The sequence below is a fragment of the Varanus komodoensis genome, unplaced genomic scaffold (assembly GCF_004798865.1).
Source record: "Varanus komodoensis strain SLA01 unplaced genomic scaffold, ASM479886v1 scaffold11, whole genome shotgun sequence".
NCBI classification, from domain to species: Eukaryota; Metazoa; Chordata; class Lepidosauria; order Squamata; family Varanidae; genus Varanus; species Varanus komodoensis.
The window spans coordinates 30,791,015-30,818,475 of NW_025335317.1; the positions used below are offsets into that span (position 1 = coordinate 30,791,015).

The 27,461-nt window shown below is 40.0% G+C and overlaps 1 protein-coding gene across 1 annotated transcript in view; it reads left to right on the forward strand.

Annotated features, from left to right (window-relative positions):
* The first annotated feature begins 809 nt into the window (after nucleotides 1-809).
* The window catches only part of TCERG1L (transcription elongation regulator 1 like), a 200,112-nt gene continuing 173,460 nt past the window's right edge, over nucleotides 810-27,461 (forward strand). The window contains exons 1-4 of the mRNA XM_044420743.1: nucleotides 810-1,118; nucleotides 3,839-3,982; nucleotides 6,955-7,135; nucleotides 21,941-22,099. Of these exons, the coding sequence (XP_044276678.1) occupies nucleotides 810-1,118; nucleotides 3,839-3,982; nucleotides 6,955-7,135; nucleotides 21,941-22,099 (793 nt within the window). The remainder of the gene's footprint in view (nucleotides 1,119-3,838; nucleotides 3,983-6,954; nucleotides 7,136-21,940; nucleotides 22,100-27,461) is intronic.

A 27,461-nucleotide genomic window follows, 5' to 3' on the forward strand; every position in this document is an offset into this window, starting at 1 on the left:
TAGGGTTAATTTCTAAAGAAGAAAATATAGAACTCTGAGACTTGCTGGACCAACTTCCAGAAGTGTGGGAGCTGCCTGCAGAAAGTGAAAATGTACTTTGCAGGCCTTGTTGAGTTTTGCTCAAATTAAGCTCTGATCTCTTTTGCCTCTATTCACTTTAACCTCTTTATGCTTCTCTTCACAGGATCCTCTCTTGATCATTTCTGAACCTAATGCTTCCCTCTTTATCATCCGTACTCTCTGCCCTTCTGTCTTTGCTTTCCTGCCTTCCTTTCATTCATCCTTTCCTCGTGGCTTTCTCTTCTTCCCTACCGACCTCCATCTGTTTCTCTCACTGCCCTTTATTCTTCCCTTTCTCTGCTCTCGCCGATGGCACTCTTCTTTTCGCGCTTCGGCTATCAAGTTATCTCGTCCCCTTATGTTTGTCCCATTGGATGAATGCATTTTTCTTGCTTGCTTTACGAAAGGAGGCAAGCTAGGAAGATCCTATCACCCCAGCAATTGCAGCAAGACTGCGCCTCCCTTTAAATCCTGGGTTCCCTGGAACAGCAGCGGCAGCGGCGAGGGATGTGGCCAGGCAGGAGGGGCTGCGAAGAGGCGGAGCGTCTTCGCGGCGCCACAGAACCAAGTGGAGCCCTAGCTGGCTCAGGAGCTGCCGCCGCCGCCCTAAGCATCCTGCCAGAGCTGGGAGGGGGCACTAATGGGCATCACCATCTCTCGGATCCGATCCTCCGGCTGGTGTGTGGCTATCCTTTGCCTTCGCCGGAGGCGCCCCCTGCGAGCAGTGAGATCGCACCGTAAGATGTAGAATGCTCCCGGTGCTGAGAGCCAAGCGGCAGCAGCCCCTCCTGTGGCCCGGGAATGCAGAGCCCCCAGTGCCTCCGTGGATTTGGATGTTCCCGAGTGCAGCTGGCCTTCTTCGGATTGGGGGCGCCGCAGGGGTGGTGCCCCCTCCTCCTCTGCTGCTTTCTTCGCCCCCACACGCTCGGCCGCAGCTGCCGCCTGCACCAATGATCCAGGGGGTGTCAGGATGGCAACTTCCCTGCAATCCTTTTCTGCCTTTGATGGCACCGGAGCACCATTCTGCAGTTCATCAGCTATCTCTTCCGAATGGGCAAGTAAGCAAAGCCTTTGCTTCCCTTTTAGTCTTCCCACTCCCCTTCCTACAGCATTCCCTGCCCCCGGTCTTTATTTCGGCTTCTTTTCTGGTTTCTTTGATGAGCACTCCATGCGTGGCCCCTCTATCTGCTCTAGTTCTTTTTCGTAGTCAGTCAGAGCCACGATAGGAGGAGGAACATTCTTCCCTTGGCTGTCCAGTGCTTAGGAAACGCATACGCGGGAAGGGATGGGGAGCAACTTCTGTTGCTGTCGGTAGTGCCGTGGTGCTGAAGTTAGCTTGCGATTTTCGCTGGGCGCAGACGTGTGTGTCTGCGTTAAGGTTCAGGGCTGTGTTGCGTCTCCGCCAGACTTTAAAGACGACGCGAGGGAGAAAGACTGAGAGGAAACCACATTAACTATTAATACGAATCTGTTGCTGATGCTGCACTCGTTTCTTTTCATTCCTAAAGCATACAGACAGAGCACATCTTTTGTGCTGGAAATACACGTACACATACTTAAAACATCACACCGAACACAATGGCACCTTAACAGGATTCCACTCTTCTGTCATTTAAGGATTATTATCTACTCATTTGCAGCAATGCAAATCAACTGACTTCAGTGAGACTACACTAGAAATACAATCTATGCCCTTCTGTTCCTGAACTAATAGTTCCTGCTGGTATCCTAATACTTGAATGAAGAGCAGGACCATATATTTTACAGTCAAACAAATTTAGAAGCGTTTACTATGTGAAACTCACCTAAAAGAACTGACTTACATGACCCAGCCTACTGCAGATAAATCTCATTTCACCAAATGGCTAGCAATCAGAAGGCTATTTTTAATCTCATATTATTTTCCACAACAAATAACCTTCCATCTGTTTTGATGCACTGTAATAAGCTTTATTTTATTAACAAATAATAAAAGATATACTACACAAAGGTTATTTTGATATTACAAGTAATATTGTTTCTTTACTATCTTAGGACAAAGCTGTCCTGCCCTTCCAAACACCACAATATTGTACCAGCTGATGTCTTCATCAAAGTGTGATGCTGCATTTGTAATATTTATGTTTGATCAATAAGGCTTTCTCAAGGTGTAGAATAGGGTTGATTTAAAAGATGTGTTGCAACATTTTCTTCATTCCCAACTGTTATGTCAGGGTGTTGCCACAAGAGGTATTTAATGTCTAGGAACTTGGTTCCCTTTGCATTTAGAAATCTGCAAAATGTGTACTTTAATAGTGAAAGAAATAAGGGAGCTGCTAATGAATCTGCTAATTAGGACTAACCCTTGCTCCACTGTTGTGAATTTACTGTGACAATGTCAGCCAAACATGTAAAGGAAATGCTTATATATAGACTTAAATTCAGGATCTTCTGCCCTAATCTTCTTCACTGTTCTCCAACAGACATCAAATGGTCTTGATTTAAGCCATACATCTCATCTCATCATCACCATTTGTATGATTTTTTTCTATTATTTATAAGGATGAGGAGACAAATTTTAAAATATCTGTGGAGACTTGCCTTAGTTATTTTTAATACATACATTAGATTTAATTGCCTATTCTAATTATAAAGTTATGGTGTTTAATGCATCTGACACAGATTTAATACTGTTCCTCTAAACTTCTCAGCTCTAAATTTGTTGGACAATTTCAATAAAATAGGTAAAAACACATCCTGGCCCTTGTTAGTAATATAAAAAAAAGGGCCATAATGGTAGGTGAAGGCCACATTCCAGCACTGAATGGAAATGTATTAATTTGGAGAATTAAGATGTTGGGTTGAAATGTAACAGTTCTTTATCACAAATATACCTAATCTGAAAGACTGCCAAGATAAGTAACATCCCTTATGGATGAAGGTTGCCTTCATAAGCAGTATTTCTTGGGATTATTTTTTTAAAGTAACAGTGAATTTACATTATTTGTCAATTTCTTGTATTCATTTAACAACATTGAATTGATTTTTAATAGACTTATTGATGAATGTCCCTGTGTAGGAAAACATACATTTAGCGTGAAAGGTAGCCACTGATAAACCTTTGCAGTAAAGGTATGATCTATAGCATCACTCAGATCTATCTCAAGGTGTCATGCAAGTACAGTCCTGTGTCTTGACATGACTATATTCACAATTTTGTCAGATGTTCCACAGCTTCAAGCAAAGGTGTTGTGTAAATCAGAAAAGAGTGGAAATGAGCTAAGGTGGAGGCAAGCAATGGAGAAGTCAGATGGCTCATCCATGAATACAGTTTCCATTAGATTAGATTCCATTTAAAATAGAATTCAGGGCAAAATATGGTATTCCACTGAGGAAGAACAGTTTTCTGAAACCCCAAGCAAACTTGCTTCTATTTGCACTGATTTATTTATTAAAAGCTTTTGTATGCAAAAATCTCAGGATGGCTTATAATATTTAATCAGGATGGCTTACAATATTTAGATTCAGATTGGCTTGCTGTACTTGCTAAATTGAATATTATATTGATGTTTTTGTGCAGTCACATCACATCATATATATTGGCCATCTACCTTAAATTCAATATATTGTTGTAACCATTTTTTCATATTTTGAAGAAAGTGTTTAAAAGCATGCCTGATAATTACATAGCATGCGCTTCCAAATATGCAATATAGTAAAAATGGAACAATGGAAAATGGAATGAGTGATACGGAGTAATTTCTTATAGAATATTTTTAATTTTAAAACTTTATTTTAGTGGATGTTTGGAGCTTACGCTCCAGGCCTAGAATTTTCACCATCTTCAAGTTTGGAATTTGTCCCTCTTCCTCATGTGTACACAACTACTGCTGCACTTCAGTCTGGGAAAAATTGGATAGACAAGAGGATGCCAAATTGCAAGGTAAGTTTAAAATTTACCTCAGTCCTTTTAAAACTTACCTTTTAAGACTTTGAAGGTAATAACACCAAAACATTTAAAGCAACTTTAGTCTGGTTCACCAATAGTAATCTGCCTGAACATAGGGTCTCTTACGTGTTAATCTATAATGTTAGCATCCCATTTTTCAGTACTAAGGTTTCAAGTTAGCTTCAATTAAACAATTAATTGCATTACACATAAACCAGTTGGTTACTTATAATAAATTTTAAAATGGTCTTCCTCATGAGGAAGTCAAACTGAATGTGAGCCAAAAGCTGGAATACACCTTTTCTTTTTTCCCCTATATCAGAGTTGAACTTGAATGGTCAAATGAAAGTCTCTGTTGACTCTGAACTGAAACAGGCATTAAAAAAAAAAAAAAAAGCAGGGGGAGGTTATCTAAAGAATTGAGAATAAGGCCATGAATGAACGTAGTGTATTCACTGATTCCATCAAACTATGATGGACACATTAAATAACATGTATTCATTCCAATTGTTTTGAAGCTACTTTTAAGAGTGAAAAAAAATAGTAAAAAGTACATATTCATTAGAAATTCATGAAATACAATGTTTTCTGATTTTAAAAGATTATAAAAAACAAAAGTTACTTAAAACCAGCAATTCAAAAGTTACGGGAAATTCTGGAAAAAAAATAGAAAAAAAGCTCTGCAGTGCTTTCCTAAAGACTCGCAAAAAATCAGTCATGAGTAACTGGGAGGACCTTCTGCTTCTCTCATAAGAATATCAGAACAACAATGGTGGATCAGACCAAAGCAGCACTCCATATACATGGTGGCAAATCAGCTGCCTACAAGATCCCTCAAGCAGGACAGATGCAAGATCCTCAGGAATGTCTGCTGGAAACACTTTGAGATTAGTAATTTACATTCCAGAAGCAATCACAGCACATGGAAGCCTAGCAATTTGGGTTGAAGTCTTATTGCCAACCTATTTTGATATAGTTTTTGCCCAGCTATTCCCTCCCACCACACCTATTTATTTCTATGAAGTAAAGTATTTTCAAGAAAGAGTAAAGTATTTTCTTCTCTGGTAGAACATCAAATTACTATAAATATAGTAATTATAAAATAATGTAAAACCTATGCTTGCAATAATATATTATTCCAACAGTGATTCTAACACTGAAAAAAGATCCCTTGATTACATTGGGAACAGATTTTTTAATGGGTTTCCTCACCCGAGGAAGAAAAAAATGGATGGGCTAAGGAGAAGCAAACTATGTGTTACTTCCATTAAAATTAGTGGAACTTCAGTTGAGCATAACTAACATGCCCAATGGATTTAAGGGTAAGTGACCTCCTGCAGATCTAGCCCAATATTTCTAATCTGTAGAAACAAGCAACTTCTTAATTCTCTTTCTTAATTCTCTTAAATTTTGGGGCTATTTTTGACCCCAAAGTTCCTCAGGCAAGAGAAAAAATTCCCATGGAATTTCCAGTCAGGCTTCCAGTTATCACCAAGTTCAGGTAATTTAAAGTTTAATCCTTCCTGAGTCTATGTAAAACAAGGAAATTGGTGTAACAATCCTTTGCTGATTGACATTTTCTCTGCAGAACAATAGTTTGGCTTATTAATTGAAAAGATCATAGCCAAATTTTCCCTCAATTGATTTTAATTCTTTTTGCTAGAAGGATCTGTATCGAACCTTCTTTTCTTCCTTTACTTAGGGCTTACTGTTTGGAGTAGAAAGGTACCCCATAGAATTACTTTTCTGAGGATTCTGTGGTACTTAACTTTCTTGGACATGTTTTGGTATATAGGAAAAAAATCCATAAAAGGCTGGAATTTGGAGAAATTTTAGAGTCTAAAATTTAGACCAAGCTGTGACAATGTCCCAGAAGAGTGTATGGGAACGGGAAGATATATAAATATTAAGATAGATAAATAAAAATAAATAGAAGGACAAGTAAGTAGGATTGTTTATGTGGAAATTACAGAACAGAATATGATCTAGGGATGACAGTTAACCCACCCTGCACAGTCAAATGGGTATCCCTTTTTCTTTCATGCCCAGATGAGAAACACTACTGTGTGTTTCTATATAATCAAAAGTAAAGGATCCATATACATAGAAGATACCACTGAATTGAATGGGTCTTGAATTAATCATAACTAACGTAAGTCCTATTAATTGTAATGGGTCTACTTTAAGTATGACTAATTCTGGATTGTACCCAAAGTTTTTACCAGGATGCAGACTCAACTCACTAATTGATTAATGAATGAACAAGGTTAATAATCAATTAAATATTCTTTAACTGGATGACAGCCCTCATAGAAACCATTCTTTTCATTGTTCTCTCTTTATCAACCCCCTTATGATTATTATCCAATAGAAAGATTAGGGTAAAATTCTTTACCCTAATTCGAATTCAGAATGTATCCCATAATATTTTCTTCCCCAAGGCTTGGTGAGGTATACTGCAAATTGTATTTTAATACATCTGTACAGTACCACGTTGGTAAAGGTACTATTTACTAGCCCTCAATGCAAAATAGTTGAATAATTCAACATAAAGGAAGCAATACAGTCAAATGAGGTAAATAATTGCCTCTGGTTCCTCATACATAAACCCGGCCTACTTAAATCAGTTGGAGTTACACATGCTTAATAAATTATACCCACTGAAAACAGTATCTCGGTATTATTTCTTTTTCTTTACTAGTGCAATAGTTTTCTGTTCAATGTTTTAAAAGACATCTGTTCAATGTTGTGACACATGTTTATTTACAAGGGTTGAACTGGCATCAGATCAGAGGAAACACAGAAAATTCAAATAATTAGAAACTTTTCAGACAGCCAAGAGCAGTTTCATAATTAGGAGTTCTATTGAATATTAAAGAGACTAAGAAGCCATAGCAGTCATTTGAATTATAACATGAATTCAAACAAAGAATTTTTTTTCTCCCCATTTCTCCTATTCTGGACAGATCTATTTAAACAATGCATTTGCTCTGGATTCAGTTTGGATGCATCCTGAGGAACTACAAATCTACCAGGGACATGAAAAACCTCTTGTTACAACAAATCAAATAGCTGTGGCTTTATCTAGACCAGCTAATGTACTCAGGCCTCTTCCTGCAATGGCATTAACACCCCAGCCTGTTCCAGGTTAGTTATAAATAAATAAATGTTACTGAAATATACATTTTCACTCCTATTGATGATATTATTACAGTGTGTTAAGGCATGCAACCATTTGAGTAGCATGTCTGCCAAGTATGTTCTGTGAAGACATAAACTTAGGAGAGAGAAGCCAAGACTTACAATCTGTTACAATCTTTTAATGCCAAATGACCCACTAACAGAATTTGGAAACCACTTGTTGATTCTAAGCCAAGGCACAGATATGAAGATTTTCAACTTCTTATGTTGAATTTTCCTCATCACCTAGTTTTGGTACTTCAGTGATTCATGTATTAGCAACAACCCCATAGACCAGGGATGAACAACTTGTGGCATTCTCAGTATTTTGGCCCATAATCTTGCCTATAAACTATCCTTCATTATTAGTTCTGCTCTCTAGGCACTTGTAGGACAAACATCTGGAAGGGCATAAGTTGCCCATCCATGCAGCAGAACTAAGTCGAATAGTAAATATACTGTTAGCTCTGAAAATGAACCATAGGGTTCATTGAAGTGCCTTGGAGAAATCATTTTCTACCCAATGAAACGATCTTGCATGGTTAATATAAGAATAAAATGGCATAAGCCAGAGTATGCAGATTTGCATTGCTTGGAGGTAGGCAGGATAAATCATAAATAATAGCGCATCCTGGACAGCATTTTGAGAGCAACTGCTTTATAGCTATTTTGCAAATTATTCAGAGGCAAAGAGAGGAAGCTTCAGTCAATCCAGAAATAACTAACAATTTGCACCAGTTTTATCATACATAGTTTCAGAGATGAATCTAGTGCATTATCCTCCAAAGTTCAAGATTTCTGCTCCCACATACATAATTTATTTTGTTCTATCATGGTGTCACTGTAAATGGATGCTAGAGTTATGGACTAGAAGCATGTCTAATCCAAACTTGTGCAGCTTTTTTTTTAACCTCATGCCAAGTTCAGCATGAAGCCACTCAAGACCAAGCTAAATATCCTGCTAATTTTGTATACTGATTCCAATAAGTATATGAGTTGTTTGTTCTTATTTTTAAATTTCCACCTGTGTGTGTGTATGCAGAATTTCAGGATAGAAATGAAATGTGGGAAGTTTAAATTCTCCCTTCAGAACTGCCACAGTCTTTATCTGAATTAGGGTCACATATGCTTGCACTTGAATAAGTAAGCTAATCATGCATAGCTCCACTAAGTGTAATAAGCAGAAAGTTTAGTTTGACCTTCAGTTGCTTAGTTTGCTGTTGTAAAACAAAATTAGATAAAATACAGAGGTAATTTTATATATAGTATTCATAACAAATACTTATTTTTAGACTTCATGGTAGCCTGTGTAGAAAATTATTAGCATGGGTGGCTAATTGATCCATTAGTTCATTAAAACTAAGTTACACATGACAATATGCATGAAATCAACTCATTAAATCTGCATAACTCAGGTAACATACATAGCAACTAAATCTGACAGTAATTTATTTCTGAGTTTAGGCCTAGAAAGGACCTAGAAAGAAGATAGATGATTCGGGAGATACATATGAACTTTTATTCAAATTTTATTGATCCAAAAAAATCTACCAACTGCCAGAAATTCAACAAAAAGGCCCCTGATTAAATACAGAAATAATGCATAGAAACCACTTACATTTAAAAACAAATGCACTGGATCCTTATTTGTTTGCTAAGATTAAAAAATATATATATTTCAAACAATTACCAGATTGTAATTGCCCTGTCTTATTTTTACTCTTTGTTATTAAAAAGTATAAGTATGTTTGGCCATTTCTGGATTCTAGATCCTGGATCTGGACAGGCCCAGCAGCCCACTGACCTGACTCATGCTTCCCCAGCTAAGTTGAGATGGGTGACCAGGAGGGGTCTGTCTTGGATAGGGTGGAAATAGTCCCCCCTTCCTTTCCCCAAGAAGCATGTGTGCTGGTTCCTGGTCTGCCTCAAAGCTTAGTCACCATACCTTCCTAGCCTCCACCATTTTCCTCCACATCAACATTTGCACTACTGCCAATGCCACCGTCACTGCAGCTTCAAGGCTTTCTCTCCCTCATTCCCTTCCCTGTTCCTTCATATATCCCACTTCCCCAACACTGCTGCTGCCAGCCAGCACAGGTGTTGCTTACTCTGGGCTGAGTAGAGAACTGAGCATATACCTCAGTCCATGACTTCTCTTCCCAGGAACATTTCTTCCGCCAGATGTCTTTGCTCTTGCAACAGCCCCAGGAAGGAGCCAGTTGTGCTGCCAGCACAGTGCCTGCCCTCTTGATCAACTCACTGGACATTGGTTGAGAGGTGGTGAGTCTTGCCGACCCTTCACATATTCCCCAGTCTAAGCAGGGTCACCATCTCCGCACCATGACTAGCGACTTTGGTGAGAAAAAAAGTACATTAGCAAGTTGATTCCCGTGACAGTGTCTAATTGTGAAGGCATAGGGTTGTAAAGACAAGTACCATCTCATTAAATGGGTGCTATCTTCTGCATGTGTCTCAACCACTGCAGGGGGGCATGGTCAGTGACAAGTACAAATGGGATGCCCCATAAGTAGTGGTGGAAAGTTCCTGTGGCCCATTTGACTGCTTGGGCCTCCCTTTCTATAATAAAATATTTCTGCTCCCTTGGATTCAGATAAAGTATGGAATGCTCCAGGGTCCCTTCCCTTGGTCCAGGACTGCTCCTAACCCCACATTGGAAGTTTCAGTCTGTAGAATGAAGGGATGGGAAAAGTTGGGAGACCTCAGGGCAGGTGGCAAGCAAGCCTTCGGATCTTCGAAAGCTCTCTCTATTTCCTGAGGCCATGTCACTTGACAGGTTGCCTTTTCTTGGTCAGGTCTGTTAGGGGTGAGGTTCTAGAGGAGAAATGGGGTATAAATATGTGCTAATAGTTGGCTAGCCCTCAGAACTACTTGGTCTGTGGCCTTGGCCAGGTGCTTTTCTGGCACAGGTGTCTACCTTTTCTGGCACAGGTCATATAGTGTCTATAGTGCCTTTCCCACATATATACTCCAAATATTGAACCTCTTGCCTAGTTACCCTGCATTTCTTGGGATTAGCCCTGCCTTCCTCAGGACTTCTTGAACTTGCTGCAGGTGTTGAAGATGTTCCTCCCATGTCTGACTAAAAATTCATATATCATCTATGTAGGCTGTGGAGCAATATGTTAGGTGGCCCAGCATCTGATCCATCAGCATTTGGAAGGTAGCAGCAACCCCATGCACCTGCAAGACTTCTTCTAAGGGGCTGTCCCCTGCTTGTTTTACTAAGGTGCAAACATACCCAGTGTCCACTAATCCCCCAACCTCCTGACCATCCACCAGGCCTGCATTCACCATACCCATTGAGACATAGAAGCTAACTGAGCAGATAGCCATGTGTCCACATAGGCACATTCCATAAAGGTGCAGTCTTGCTTGAAGTGTCCTTTCTTTCTTGCCACATAACACTGGCTGAGCTCCCACCTCATTAGTTTTCCCCTGGTCTGGCTGAGGGTGTCAATGGGGCTATTGCTCACCCAGTTCCTCCTGCCAGGCCTTGATATTTGCATGAGCTTACCTCTTTACTTGGGCTGGATTGCCCTCCCCTTGGGCCATTTCTTGCAGTCCCCATCACCTAGCAGAGTATCTGGTCATCAGGACCTCTCTGTGTCCTGCCCTCTGACCATGTCTTCATTCACAGGTCCCAGTTGGCAGATTCTTCTACAGACATGTTGATCTTCATTAAGCGAATTGCATCTTCTAGAATCTCAGTGTTTTGACACTTTACCCAATTCTGGGGCATCTTGGGTATTATGGTTATAAAATGCTTGAGTAGAACTGGTTCTGCTACTAGTTACCTTTATGTAAATAAGAAGAGGAAGGGGAGACAGGTTTAAAACAGAGGGAGGGGATTTGGTAACTGATGTAAGGAAACAGGCACAGATGTCAAATGATTATTTTCTTCTGTATTATCTCCAAAGCTGGTTGGGCGAGTTCTGCCTGGGGTTATGGAGGCACTGATTGAAGTCATCTCCCTAGAAGCTGAGGAGCTCTTCAGGGCCAAGAAGGGCTACACCCAAGTGTACTTTGGTAATTATTAGGGGTGCTCTTGCATGCACTAGCCTACATTTTTGAGGCCTTGTGGAAAATGGGAGACATTCCAGAGGATGGGAGGGTGGCATCAGTGGTTCCAATTTTCAAAAAAGGTAGCAGAGAATTAGGGTGAATTACACACCAGTTAGAATTATGATGAATTACAGGCCAGTTAACCTTATGTCCATTTTGGGAAAGACAGTGGAAAGGCTCATAATAGGAAAAGCTCTAGAATCCCTAGATGGGGTGGGAGGCTGGTAGCCACACAGCACAGATTCTGTAAAAGCATCTCCTGCCAGATGAAGCTTGTGGAGTTCTATGACAAGGTCTCAAGGTTGCTTCATGGAGGGGAGGAAGTAGATGTGGTTTACCTGGATTTCAGCAAGACCTTTGACAAAGTGCCACATGATATCTTAGTTGAGAAATTGAGTTTTGGGATAGACCAATGCACTGTTTGATGGATTAGGGCATGGTTGACAGACCTGTTAAAACATACCCAATATTGTAGATTTAATAATTTGATGCTAAATATATCCAGATCTCACATCCCCTGCTTCATAAATTCTTGCAAGTTTGACTTAAAATGACTGAACATGTTTGTAACTTAAAGAACAAAGTAGTTGTGTTTCTGGATTGGAGAGTACAGTTTAAAAAAACTTTGTCATTTGAGTTGTTATAGTGCAACTTCCTAACAGTTTAAGTTGCATGAGTAATTCATTGATTGGAGCAAACAAGCTCAAGAAGAAATTTTCCCCCTGAACTGGTGTAACCTTAATGAACTGCCCTCTGGTTCAAAATATAGTTGCTTTCACCTTCTATAAAGTTGGGATTACTTCCAAGTGTACAAGTATATGCTGATCTGGTGCCCCAGTATGGATTTGTGGTTTCTAAGATTGCATAGTTTCCATAATTCTCCATCTTCCCTCCATATGTCAGTATATACCCCATCAGCCTCCATAGCTGGAAATTAGTCCCAGAATGCACTTCCCTGCCTATGTCATAGCCTTTTCAAAGCACTGCTCCAGCTAAAAGCAGCAACCAGACAGGAGTGCTAAGTGCATCTATCACTAAGGCAGTACACTGTGATACCCTCTTGCCACTGAAGCCACAGCTGGGCACTGGGAAGGCAATGTGTGACAGAGAAAAAAAACAGAGTACAGGAGCCAATCGTGGGATGCAACACAGTAGTTGCTAGGCAAACAAGACAGCAGGAAATAAAGGCAGGAATGTCTGCTGTATGAATGGCCACTCTTTCCACCAAACTCAATGGTGGAAATGGGAAACTGGAAACCTTACAACAAGTCTTTGTTTCTCTGAGTAGTTTTATGGAAACCAATGTGCCAGACTTCACCATGGATTCTGGATTCACACATGAGAACAGTCCATGCATGTGTGGATTTCAGCATGGCTTGCCATTATGTGTAAATGCAGCCAATGTGTTGGTTTAATTTATTTAGGGTGTAATACTAGAAGGGCTAGATTGAACTCAGGTGCCACTTAAGTGCTTGATTTGCCTCATATGTAAAGGGCCTAGAGCTCAGTTATTTGCTTTATGGACAGAAGGTCTCTAGTCTGATTGTTGGCACCTTATGTTAAAAGGCATTCAAGTAACAAAGCAGTGGGAGACATGTGCCAGAGATCCACTAACAAAGCACTGATTGTGATTCATTATTAGGCAGTTTCATGTCTTTGTATGAAAATATAGTTTTCAAAAGATCACATTTTTCAGAATGTATAGATGGATGGCCAATGATTACAGGAAGGAATATGGTCCTATTTGGACATGAAATAGGATGGCAGGACTGTATCTGCCCCTCTCTTTGTGGCCCCATCAGCTCTGCCTCTAACTGTGTACCTGTTGGAAGGGAAGGCCTGAAAAATGGAGCTCACTGTATGCACAAGGGTTCTCCTCTAATGTACAACCTTGATCACATAGAGTTTTATATCAGACTAGTCTTTCCTCTTTGCAGCCACCCCTGAAAGGCAAGGCTGTGACTGCCTGTTCTCAGGCATAACTACTTTAGGAATGCTCCATTAGAAACCTATAAAGTGATGATAAACACTGTGTCTATTTTGCATAAAATATTGTAATTGTGGGATATGCAAAGTGATATTAAATTAAAAATTCAAGATCCCTAAATGAAAGTATGCAGAGTCATTTATAATGCTAGAGGGATCTGCAACATATTGAATTAATTATCACTTTCATTTGTATTTATTTTTTATTACTTGTTTATATTACATTGGAAATGATAGTGATATTAATTATACATAAATTTAACCTAACGTTGTATTTTAACTTTTTAAAAAACTGCCTTGATTTTGAGCTTTTGGTACAAATACCTTGTTATTAGTCATCCTGAAATGATCCTGAATGATTAAAAATTAATAAATATGACTTATGATTTAAATGACATAGAATTTGTTTGTGAATATGACAGAAATAAAGAGGAGACAGAACAGAGTTCTATGAAACATGTTTTTTATGTTAGCTCCATTCCCCCAAATCTGCAAAGAGCTAAATGATCATTCCAGCTTGCTCTTGCTGTAGCAGGCAAAAGTCTGGAAATATTTAGGGTGAGTGACCCTGCATCCACCAAAGCATGGAAAGCTCCTTTCTATAAGCCTATAAGCAGTACCCTTCCTAGTATTACCCATCCTGACATAGAACAATCAGATTAGCCCCAGAAACCATCTATGCCCTGCTACTAGGTTGTGCCACTCTGTGTGCCAAATCTCACAACTGGCCAATCATGTTAAAAGTGCCTCGAGAAGCTTAGAGTGCTTAAGTCTATCTTCTGTACTCCTAACAAGGATAACAACCTATACAGAGCAATACTAAATGTGATTAATTTATCTTACCTGAAACAAAACTATTGTAACCAAACCTGCAAATCTGAAAGTCAGTGCTTGGATAGGCAAAAAAAAAAAAAAATTGTGAGACTCAGCAAAAGCTAAAATTACCAAAGTTTTGACTCACATCCATATAACATGGAAATCTTTCTTCCCTCTGTTTCACAAGAAAATATACACATTTTTATAGCTTAAAAAAACCAAAACAAAGGAAAATTTAAATGAAAAGGAAAGAAAAAGTTATCAAGGGACTTTACACAAAAACTACATATAGCACTAAGTTTAGGAATTTATTTATTTATTCATTATAAACATTTGCATCCCATCCTTCCACACAAGTGCTCAGAACGTCTTACATAGTATAAAATTCCAAAAATACAATAAGAAAACCACAATTATTAAAACATCTAAAATTGAACATTATAAACTAAAAAATAAGAAAGGAAAAAAAATAGGAAGCGCGACTGTGAAAACAAAAAGAAAACAAGCAATCTTAAAACATCTAAAACCCTTAATTGTTAAAATGATGGTTAAATAAAAAGGCCTTACCTGGCACCGGAAGGAGTATAACATCAGCAACAGGGGGACCTCTCTGGGGAGCACATTCCATAGTCTGGACACTGCTGTGGAGAAAGCTCTTGTCCAGGTAGACACCCTCTGTACTTCCTTCAAGGAAGGTTCCTGGAGCAAGGCCTCCCCTGCTGATCTTAAGGGGTGTGAGGGCATATAGGGAAGGAGGTGATCCTTCAGGTATTCTGGACCTAAGCCATTTAGGGCTTTACAGGCTAATACCAGCACCTTAAATTGGGCCTGGACTTCAACTAGGAGCCAGTGTAGCTGATATGGAACCGGTGGACATGAGAATAATGACCAGCCCCTGACAGCCCCTGGCAGCTCTATTTTGTACCAGTTGAAGTATCTGAACCATTTTCAAGGGCAGCCCCATGTAGAGCGTGTTACAGTAATCCAACCGGGAAGTGACAAGGGTATGTATCACAGTTGCTAGACAGTGCTTGTCCAGGTAAGGACACAGCTGATGGACCAGCTGAAGCTGGAGGAAGATGCTGCTTGCCACTGCTGTCACCTGGATTTCCAGCACTCTGAAGCTGCGGACCCTGTCCTTTACAGGAAGTGTTACCCCATCCAGGACAGGGCCAAAATCACTTACCTGAAAACCTGAACCATCTACAAAAAGTACCTCCATCTTATCTGGATTGAGTCTCAGTTTACTGGCCCTCATCCATCTCATTACCTTGGCCAGGCACCAGTTCAGGACAGCTACTGCCTCACCTGGATTAGATGTAAATGAGAGGTAGAGCTGGGTGTCATCACCATACTGATGACTCTGTAGCCCATACCTCCTGATGACCTCTCCCAGCAGTTTCATGTAGATGGTGAAGAGTATGGGGGACAAAATAGAGCCCTGTGGAAATCCATGGCATAGCTGTCATGGCGCAGAGCTATAGCTCCCCAGCACCACATTCTGAAATCAACCCGCCAGATAGGATTGTAAGGGAAATTGAGTCTCGGTAAACCAGTGTAATCCCCCCTCCCCTCCCACTTGAGTGTGGCTTGTGCTGCATCAAATATCCAGGTTGGCAAAGTTGTGTGAGGGAAACATCTCCCCCCCTCTCCTGTCTAGGTCTCCATTATAAACACCAGGTCAGCCCCCTCATCCACAATTAAATTGTGGATAAGGGATGTATTTTCTTAAATTACACAAGAAATCAATAATTCTTATTATGTCTATCAATTTTATAAGTACAATTTTGACTTGATAATACTTGGTTATTGTAACCCCCCCCCCCCTTTAACATGGGTATCAAGTAAATAATAATTCACCTAATGTATGTTGGATACATTTCCAACTGTCAATTAATAATTGTTTTTCCTTTTCCCCATATAAAACAATATCATATTAAAACACATTTTCATTTTTTAATATGTACATTCTTAAAGCATATTTGTGTAAATTTGGAAATGTAGCCATTTTGCAATATATACTTCATTAAAAAATGCATGTTGTTAAGCACGTTTTTGTTTGCTTGTTTTTGATCCATGAATCAAATCTAAGCTCTGAAATGAGCAGACTTCAATCATGCATTGGCTCGAGTCCATGTTCTATTCAGACGTTTGTTTATTTATACATGTATTTATAGGCTGCCTATAACTGCTGAGACCTATAAAGTGAACTATAAACTGAAATTATGAACTAGGAAAATTCTGATAGAAAATGTGAACCAAATCACATTCCTTTTGCATCCCCCCCGCCAAAAAATCAGCCAACTAGGGGAGACTGTTGTAACCCCCCTCTTAATCGAACATGCAACCAGGGCATGGCTCGTCACGGGTAAAAAGCATGATCAGGGTGTCCTGTTTGCGTAAGAACAAGAACCCCAACGAATGTGCATGCTACGCAAGGCTGACAACAAAGCAGGCTACGCTCAAGCATAACCGCTTGCTTTAGCATGAAAAATGTGCAAATGGGGCTCAGTGGGTTTCCCCTATTGTTCGCTGTTATTCAAGCACCTGCATAGTTGTAAAAGAGTATAAAAACGCTGCCTTCCTTCTGCTCGAGACCGCACTCTAATGAGTGTGGTCCCTGCAGGTAATAAACCTCCTCTCAAAATTCCAACTGGTCTCTGGTCTCATCCGTAAAACCGCGGGACACAACAGAGACTAGAGGAGATCAACCCTGACTGCTCTTTAGAAGGCCAGGTAGTGAAGATGAAACTCAAAAACTTTGGCCACCTAATGAGAAGGCAAGACTCCCTGGAGAAGAGCCTAATGGTGGGAACAATAGATGGAAAAAGAAGAAGGGGACGGCAGAGAATGAGGTGGCTAGATGGAGTCACTGAAGCAGTTGGTGTGAGCTTGAGTGGGGGATAGTGGAAGACAAGAGGGCCTGGAGGAATGTTGTCGATGGGATTGTGATGGGTCGGACATGACTTCGTGACTAACAACAACAAGGGGAGGCTAGTTAATCCTGTGCTGCATACAGTGAGTAATATATCATGGCTCAGTGTCAGGACACATGCTGAGCTGAGTTACTCTGTCTTTTTGCAAACTGTCCTCCAGCCAAAGCTGTGGTGGCTGGCTGGGTGGAGGAGACATTGTTGCTGTTGCCTGTTAAGAGGCCATGATGAAGGGTATATATTTTGCTAAGTGGCAGGGCACATATTATGCATATAGGTTCATTACTTGGCAACTTTGCTTTTTAATTTTAATTTTATTTTTTTAAAGAAAGTACCAATATAAATACAAAAAAAATCATGTAATAAAGGGGAAGAACACAAAATGCACAAAAGAAAATGTTAAAAAAGAAAATCACTCTTAGTGAATTCTTCCACTAGGACTATGGCTGTCGTATTATTTTTCTTTAATTTTTCCTCTTTCAGAAATTCCCCTTCCATCCAAAATTGCTATACATCCATTGGAGGTTTAGTAACCTCCCCTTTTACTAATACATGTTCAATAAACAAAGTCCAAATACTTTTGAAATCATTCTTCAAAATTTCAGGTCTTGAGGTGTTTATATCTTTTGTTGGCTCATGAGACAGATTAGACATTTTGCTGTTGTACCACCCACCAAGCTGCATAGCCTGAGCTGATGGTAATGCTCTCAGACCTGGTGCTGAGAACCCCCAGAATGTTGGTTCTGGGGGACCTCAACTTCCATGCTGAGGGCATTTTATCCAAGGCAGCTCAGGACTTCATGGCCACCATGAAAAGCATGGAGCTCTTTCAACATGTCACCAGCCCAACTCATAAAGGTCACACTCTAGATCTGATTTTCTCAACCAGACAGGTTTATGATCTGAAAGTGGAGGGACTGAGATCAATCCCTTTGTCACAGTCAGATCACTTCCTTTGGAAATTTAGGCTTTTGGCCCCCTTTCCCCTCTGCAAGGGTGGGGGATCTATTAGAATGGTCCACCCCTGGAGGCTGATGGATCCAGATGGTTTTCAGAGGGCTCTGGGGGTGTTTCTGGTTGATATGGCTGGTGCTCCTGTTGAAGCCCAGGTCACACTGTGGAAGATGGAGCTGGCTCAGGTAGTTGACATGATCACACCCATGTATCCTCTTCCTTTACATGGAGCCTGTACAGACTCATGGTATACATTGGAGCTGAGATCAATGAAACAGGTAGAAAGATGGATGGAGCACAAATAGAGAAAAACTTGTGATGAATCCAACCTAACATGACTTAGATCTCATTATTGAACCTATGCTGTGTTAGTGAAGATGGTAAAGAAAGCCTATTTTTCCACCTCCACTGCATCCTCTCAGTGCTGTCCACTGGAGTTGTTCTGAATGGTAGAAGGGACTGTTACAAACCAGCACTGTGAAAGAAATGGTAGAACCCTCATTGGCCTGCTGTGAGGAATTTGCACAGCACTTTGAAGGTAAAATAGCTTGGATCGAGTTGGATTCCATGGTTGATGCAGTTCCTTTGGCTGAGGTGTCCAGTGCACTATCTGGTCCAAGTTTATTGGATGAGTTTCAGTTGTCAAGGCCTGAGGATGTGGATAAGGTGCTTGGATTGGTTCGGTCTACTAACTGTATTCTTTGCCCTTGGCCATTGTGGCTGGTCATGCCAAGTACAGAGCAGGTGCACCCCTGGGTCCTGGAGGCTGTGAATGCCTCACTAAGAGAGAGAGTGGTGCTGGCCTCATTGAAAGATGCTGTCATTGGACCACTCCTGAAAAAGGTCCATTTGGACCCAGGGGACATGAACAATTATAGACCAGTCACTAATATCTCCTTCCTGGACAAGGTGTTCAAGCATGTGGTGGCTGGCCAAATCCAGATTCTCTTGGATGAAACAGACTGTCTTGATCCATTTCAACTGGGATTCAGACTTGAATTTGGAACAGAAACTGCCTTGGTCATTATTAAGCATTTATTTTTTAAAAAGGAAAATGTTACCACATAATGTGGTATTTAGGACAGTTCAGTAGCAAACTTTTAACCCATAGCAGCTGACTTAGTGTGCATCGCCTAATGATCACATGAGCAATGAGAGAAAGAAGTGGGTACCACACATTGTTGCACTGACACACATTGTTGCACTGAAATGCCTAAAGTCATGATTTAGATCAACCAGTGCTCTTAAGCAGAAATACTTGTTGCCTTTTAATGCCTGAAGGATTTTTGTCTGAACTGAAACTGTTTGCTAATTGACATAATAAGCTAATGATTGCTTGATTTTTGAATACACAGATCTGTGCAAAGAGGGGTAACAGCTGTTTTCTGTCAAATTAACTTTCCTTAAAATCTTTGTTTATTTAGCATTCTCAGCCATGATTAAGCATCAAGTTCTCTCTCTAAATCACTTTTGTAGAGGTGAAAGTTATAAAGGGAAAGGTTTATTCTTTTTCATTCCAACAAGACTTCTTCCGTAAGGGTTACAATTACCACCGTATCTTCTTTTCTTCCAAGGTAGAACCTCTGTGACAGCACACTCATTTGCTGTTGAGTATAGCAGGAGCTGCAGTCAATCACACCATTTTAGCAACTCTCCTGCATGAATAATCCCTGCTTTCCAAATATATCATCATCACATTCACACTTTTAAATTTTCAATGTATCTTAAAAGTGTCATCTGTGAAGTGGCTTTAAGGCAATGGTTTTCAACCTTTCCAAAGCTGTATGATGAGTAAATGGATGAATGTATGGGCCTATTTTAGGTGAAGAAACTGGGAAAACCTGAAGGATGGTAAGGAGCATGATAGGAACAAAATGGACTCTGAGTTCCTGGATGAAAAGCAGAGAAATGCTCACAGAGTGTAAGGTCACAATAAGATAGTCCCAAGGACACCTTATGAGGAAAGCAAGTGATAAGAGCATTCCGGAGGAAGTTCAAGTGAAACAATGAACCAGATGAGACTGGGCAGTTTGCTCTATCCTAAAGAACAAAGAGTTTGAACAAAGCAGTCAGATAAGGTATAAAAAGGAGGGGCTCTGCAAATTTTGGTGTGCCAGACTTGTCAGCACTGCAACCTTTGGTCACCCATCACTCCATTTGAGATTGATCAACTCAAAGTAGGGTTCTCCTGGTAAATATGAAAGGATGAATATTAGTGTGAGTGAGTGAGAGTGATTCTCCCTTAGACTGTAATAAATAAAAGAGCTCTTAATTTGCAAATCCAATACTGGCTGCCTGTGTGTCTACTTCTATCTCCACTTTCCTAGCAATCAGGGTGATGAGCACCACTCAGTATTAAAAGAATGAAAGATCCATTTGTGACATAATTGACATAGTTGGCAGGATTCTAGGGTGCTTCTTAATTTGAGAGTTGTGTTGGACTGGAGTTGAATGTTAAGACAAATGAAAACAGATAGAAGTCCAGACCACAGAATTGTGGGAATCAAAGAGCATATCAGGCCCAGCCAGGGGGGTCCTACATTACCATGGGGGTCCTATATTAGACCTAGTGGGAAGGACAGTGCAGTGGGGGTCTTGCAAATTTTGGGCAAGGATTGCCCATAATAGCCTAGCGATGGCTTGGTTTGGAGCATGGAACACCCCAGGGAAAATGGGTAAACCCAAGAAGGTCATGGTGCATGAAAATCCCTTCTTGGTAAGTCCTGAACAGGCTAAGGATTTTAAAGGAAAATTAGCTGATGATTTGTCCATGGACGAAATAGACTGAATTTTGAAAAACAAACAGCACAGCACTCTGACAGCAAGAGTGGAGGCTGCCCTAGAAAAATGAAAAACGTGTATTGAGGAACAGTCAGTTGAGAAAAATGTACTCATGCCAGAAGTTTTGTACAAAGGATCTGGCACATCAATTCAGGATGGTCAAATTTTTAATCCTGATGTCCAAAAAAGTGTGGTGATTGTTCTAATGTCTTCCATGTTACAGCTGACACAGCACTACCTTAAGCAAGCAAGGGAGGAAATAAAAAACAACAACATAAAGGCATTGTACATGAGAGAATGGAAAAGGAAAAGGTTGTGGCATGACAACATTTAATGCAGGGAGGGCATCTTATTAGTGCACTTAAACGTGAGGGGGAGATGAGGAATCTCCTGACTGAAGTTGAATAAAAACAAAAGGAGGTGGAGGAGCTTCAGGCTCAGATAAAGGTTTTGAAATCAGTCCTCCCAAAGAAAGAAAATAAGTTAAAAGGGAGTGTTTGTGCAAAATTGTAAATCATAAGACACCTCCCCCCCTTGTAGGCAAATATACTTGCTTGTTTATAAATCTTTATTGTGAAATATCTTGAAAGCTTTTAGCCAACCAGCACCTTTATGACTTGTTTTCTAATTCATCTAATCAAAATATGCAAGAATTAGCACATTTTATCTTGGAGATCAATTATTTCCCCAAATTTGTAGACCAGTCTATTAGAGGCAACATACAGTCATCAGTATCTTATCCTCCTTTAATTTCCCCAACTTCTTTTAAAGCTGTCAAGATTGGTGGCCATCACTACATCTTTGGAAGTGAATTCCATATTAACTGCACAGTGTGAAGAAGTTTTCCCCCCCTTTTATCTGACATCAGTTAACTTCATGAGATGTCCTTGAGCTACAGGATTATGGCAGAGTACTCATAATCGTATGATATGAGTTCACTACTTACTTTAGTCATTGATGGATAAAATGGCAACACATGGTACTTAATTCAAAACTAGATTCTATGAGGCATAATAGTGGAGTATCTTGGCCATGTCAATCAAATGGAGGTTAGAAACAATCCCTCATTTGTACCATTGCAGAATTAAAAAACACAGAGAGATGCTTTCATTTTTGTTTATTTTTAATGACTCCAGGTCATGCTTAAGGGAAGAACATTTCAGTCACATGTCCAAATGTTCACTAGAAATAATGAAACCCATACTTGATTCTTCCCTAGGTGGTTGCCTTAAACAAGCTAACAGTAACCAGGCTATTGTATTAGCAGCAGCCTTATATTCAGTTGATGCCAACAGCCTTCCATCAACAAGTGTTCAGCCATGCCATGTACTGACATTATCACCCATCAGAATACCTGTTTTGACATCACCTTACCAAGGTAAGACCTTTTCTTGTTGATCTTGGCATTGGTTCCTAATGTTTCCTATGCCCTGTACCCCTAGAAAATGTTTGATTTATGTTTGCACCCCCTACAAAAGTAGTATCATATTTGAAGATGAAGAACTCAACTTGCTAATTTTTGAACAAGAAATTAAACCACATACTGTACTGCAGGTGAACAAATTGAACTCAAAAAATAAGCTTTTAACTCAGTGCATAACATATAAATTGAGCAAGTAGAAAAAAATATAGACAGTAAAATCAATCCCAATTGTGAACATAAAATTCAATTACTTCATTCTTCCTGTTTTCCATTCACAATTTTGTCAAAACATGGAACTTCCTTGCTGATTGCAATCAGCAAGTCTGCCTATGGATTCAGGTGATTCCTAGGCTTTGTCTTGATTGACAAAAGAGAACTAAATGCAAATGCAAATCCAAATTATTAAACAATAAATAATTTTATTATTGGCATAATTTTTGTGAAAAACTTAATTTTGGCAAATTGCAACACAGCATTACTCTCTTTTGCACTCCCCGAAGTCCTATCTCACACCCTCTAGGGGTGCAGACCCCCGAGTTGGGAACCCTGATGTAATGTTTTTGCTTTAACTCTGTGAATTTCACCTTGATGCACCAGGGCTACTATGGTCTACTCCAACATGGCACTTTCCAGATTTTTTAGGCTAAAACTCATGAATTTCTGACCATTGACCATGCTGGCTGTGGCTGAAGGGATATGAATATGAAATCCAAAATATCTGGATGGAATCCTGCTAGGAAAGCTGCATTAATAAATTTTTGGACTCCTGGTGTGGCTTTCCAAATTAACGGTAATATGGGTGTTAGAAATGTGAAAAACACCAGATAAGAGTGTTTCATATCTAAGTTCAGAAAATGGAAATGAAATATGCTTCTAGCCAAATACATAGTTGATTTGATTGGTTCAATCCCGGATAAGACAAGGTTGTTCTTATATTTGGAGATTAGCTTGTGCCCTTTTGCTATCACTCCTAAAGGTTCCATTTTTTTTGAACTGATTTTGGGTAACCTGTTTATTTTCATTAGGTGCTTGAACTGGGTGATCTGTTCCCTGATTTCTTGATAGTCTGTCATCTTTTGACATTATATTAACTGTTTACTTCATAATACTGTGGAGTGATCCCCCAGAGTCTAGTGATGCCATACATCCTTAAAATGGTCAGCCAGTTTGCTATGTGATATACCAAAATTGAGACATGCTATTTTGTAAGTTGCTACAAACTATGGAGACACAAACAACTATGCAAAAAGGCATGCCAAATAGTTTTGAAATATGCTTTGGGCATGAATCCAGAAAATTATGTAGTGAAAGATGTGCAAAAGGAATATGATGGAATTACAACAATTCCCTGATAAATGTTTAGGGAACCAAAATGGAATAGAATGACCTTAACTCTTTCCTTGAGAGACGAGCAAGTCTTCCTTATGTATGTCAATGGAGGGGACAACTGTGGTCTAATAATAGTTAACATACTATCCATTGTAGCCCCAAAGTTATGGCACCCAGTACTGTCTAAGAATCTGAGTGCTTTGCTTATATACATGGGCTTTAAGACTTTTACCTTGCAGGTGGGATAAGATCTAGCTTGTTAGGTTTTATTTTCCCTGATGCTTTTTTCTTTCTTTTTTAAAATTTAGGTATTAAATATAATTTATTTGGTTATTTTAATATTTTAAAATACCATTCTCTGCTTTGGAAATGTAAATGAGGTCAGATCATACCACTCAAAATGATGTGCTTTCTTGTTTGTTTACTTAAAGGAGCATATGTGTAATACTTCATCTAATGAAGTGAATCCACTGAGCTGATCTACTTTCATTTAATAAGTGGATGTAGGTTTGTGTGATGGTAGAGACAGAGAGTATAAATGTTCATTGTTTTCTTTTCAGTGTTTTATTAAAGAGCAGAATTCAATGAATTCCATATAATTACTGAAATTCTTCTTACTTTGAGTGGTGATGGCCCCGTCACATGAAGTAACTTCATGCCCATGGCACATATTCTTGGCTGTGGCTAATAGCAGTCATAGTATATGAATAACATGAAGAATGTGAAGTGAAAGAATGTATCTGCCACCATTTTTTCTCCAGGTTTCATGGACACTGAAAGCAGCCCAGAACCATGAAATCTTAATGGCTCTAATATGCACTTATCCCATACATTTACAGTGCAATCAAGGACATGTCTGCTTCTCAGTAAGTCACATGTGTCCAGTGAAGTCTAAATTTAAGTAGATGTCACTTTCAGTTTTGAAATCAAGGACTTGACCAGACATGGATAGGAGACACTATTAGTCTCTAATGCAATACATACTAACCTAGGAGACAGCCACATTTAACTCAATGAAACCTACTTCTGATTAAAGATTAATAGGGCTGCAGTGTAATTATTTTAATTACTTTTCATGTGAATTTAACCAAAATAAATGAAACTATATAAAAGGAAAATGATGTGGCATGATTATTCCTTCAGTTAAATAAGCTCTAAAAAGACATATCATAATTAATGCAAATTACATATTAATATATACTTCTTTGGGCTATCTTCTGTATTACTAGTAAATCTTTTCAGAAACTAAAGCAGACTTAAGGAACTAAATATCTTCAAACTCTATAGAATAAGGGTATGCAAATCAGAGCTCTGGTTCTCTGAAGTTTTCCAAATTCCATCTTGTGAGCTTGGTTACTGCTGCTTTGTGTGTGTGCATGTTTCTTTGTGTATAAGTCTTGATAGACAATTGTAACAACAAAGAACTAACCCATTCAGATAACCAGCTTGGCTTGGCTTTGCAATAATAAACATGTCAGGTTTTGACAGCACTTGTTTTCCTTAGGAAAATAAGGCTGATGGGATATCAAATAGCATGTACGGAGTGCCTGAGCAATAAACCCATTATTAATCATGCACAAGAAATTGCATTATTCATAGATACTTTCTCCTGTAGAATACACAATAGGTCTTTGAAATAAGCAAACCTGAAAGCAGATACTATTTGAATTGTATAAACACAACTGGCTTTCAGTATCCTATTCACTCCTATTTTCTGAAACAAGCTGCATTATTAATGCATCAACCTGCTAAGGATGATTATCACCCTGTAAAGGATACTAATCTGATGTGGCTTAGAATGAGAGAGTTGGAAGGGACCAGGGAGGTTCCCAGAACTGCCTCTTGCTCAGTGCAGGATACAACCACAACATCCATGACATATGGCTTGTTCAGCCTGTGTTTGAATACTTTTCTCAAAGCAGGGTCTCCCAAGGCTGTATTTTAGTGGAAAACAGTTTGGTGTTTTCCTGTCATAGGGATGGATGAATAGGTCATAGTTTCTTGGGCATCATCCTATGCATGTTTAGACAGCAAAAAATGCAATTTCTGTCATGCTGGAAGTTGCAAGGCTTTTGGAGGTGGTAATCTAAACATGCATAGAGTTGTGTCTTATTTTCTCAATCTTAAATCTGCTCTGTACTTTGACAATAAAAACTGTATGTATTTTTGTGCACATTTTCCTAATACATGCATATCTGTACATAATTTTGTTGGATGTATATACTTATTTGCAAGCAGTTACTCCAACAAACAGCCTTTTAATATTTTATTGTAAATATATTGCTCTTTGTGTTAATTTCTCATGCACTTAGGGATGCACAAGGCTGGGAATTCCACTCCATGTAAACATGACCAAATTTCCATTCTGATAGGTGGTGGTGGAGGACTGTAGCAGATTCCCCCCCACCACCCCAGATATTGGAAATCTGAGTCTTTTGTTGTGCTTCCCCCACCTAGATATAATGAGCTAGGTTTGCTCCCTTCACATATTCAAGCCAGCTCTTTATTGATCAAAGCATTTCCTAGAAAAACAATAATCCACAATGATTGCTTGAACAAGCACAGACTAGTTTGTTGAACCAAATCTAGAGTTTACTTCTACAGAATTCTCTTTATCAGTATGTGTGGGTCCCATCCTTTTGGGAGGGACCTTTTGGAAATGAGGATGCCTCTTCTCTATCCGCTGATCCTCTAACTGGGCAACCCTCCTCTGGGATATTATAGGATCAAGAGCTGTACCTGCTTTCCCTTTCTCTGAGAAAGTCCCCTGTTCCAAGCCTTCTCCTGATAGCTATACATCTTGATTATTCCCAGAGGTTGCCTGAGCACCTGGGTAATCTGGACTTGACATAAGTTCATCCACTTTTCTCATCTAAAAACTGGAATAGGCCAAGATTGCAAATCTCCCCACTCCTCAAAGATCCAATCAGTACATTTTGAGAACATGTGCCAAGAGCAACTGACCTTCTGACTCACAACATTAGGTCCTAACAAAAATGTGGCCATGTTTTGAAAACAAAACAAAACAAAAAAGGTCCTGTGATTTGCATAAAGAAGATCTTTTTCTTTCTTTCTTTGCAGAGCTCTGGAGATGATAGTGTAAGTGCTGGGACATGGGTGGTGGCTATGACAGGCAGAATGCCAGGATCAGGGTATCTATACACAGTGGGGCTTCACAACCAGTTGGGAATCCAAGGCAAGTGAGAATTACTTCATCTCCAAAGTCAAGACAGAGGAGGTGTTCTGTTAGAGCATGGGGCCTCAAACTATGGCCCATAGGACAGATCTGGCCTGCCATGGCCATTCATCCGGCCCATGCCACCGTTCGCCACCCGTGCACATGCTTGCTGCATGGGCGGGGAGGTGGTGGCTTCCTCACTCAGAGATGGTCTCCAATCGAGCAAGCGGCCGCCACCTGCCTCCCATATGTGCGCGCTCGCCACTGCCTTCCAGCGTGAGCCAGGAGGTGGTGTCTTGCTTGCTCGGAGATGGTTTTGGACTTGCTGAGAGATCTCTGAGTGAGCGAGCCACTGCCGTGCATGCCCAATGCCACCTCACATGCGCCTGACGGCACCTCACCAGCTCACACCCCCAGGCACCCCCACCTCACCGGCCTGTGACGGTCACCACAGCCTTTCAACTGGCCCCCTATTCAAAAAGTTTGAGGACCCCTGAGTTAGAGCTAGGTGGGAACAAACTGGGATCAGGCAGAAGCAACTAGTGTAGAACTGGAGCAAGGCAAGAACAAACTGGAGCAGAGCTGGGGCAAGGCAGGAGCAGCCAGAATGAGGCTCAGAGATGCAGGATGTGTGTTTGCTATTCCAACACACTAGGGTGTTTGCTATTCCACCCAGTTTTGTATCAACTGCGAATTTGATTCTCTTTCCTTGTTCTTCCTCATCTAAATCATTCATAAAGATGTTGAAGAGCACTGGGCCCATGACTGAACCCTGTGGCACCCCACTAGTTACCTCCATCCAGTCTGAGA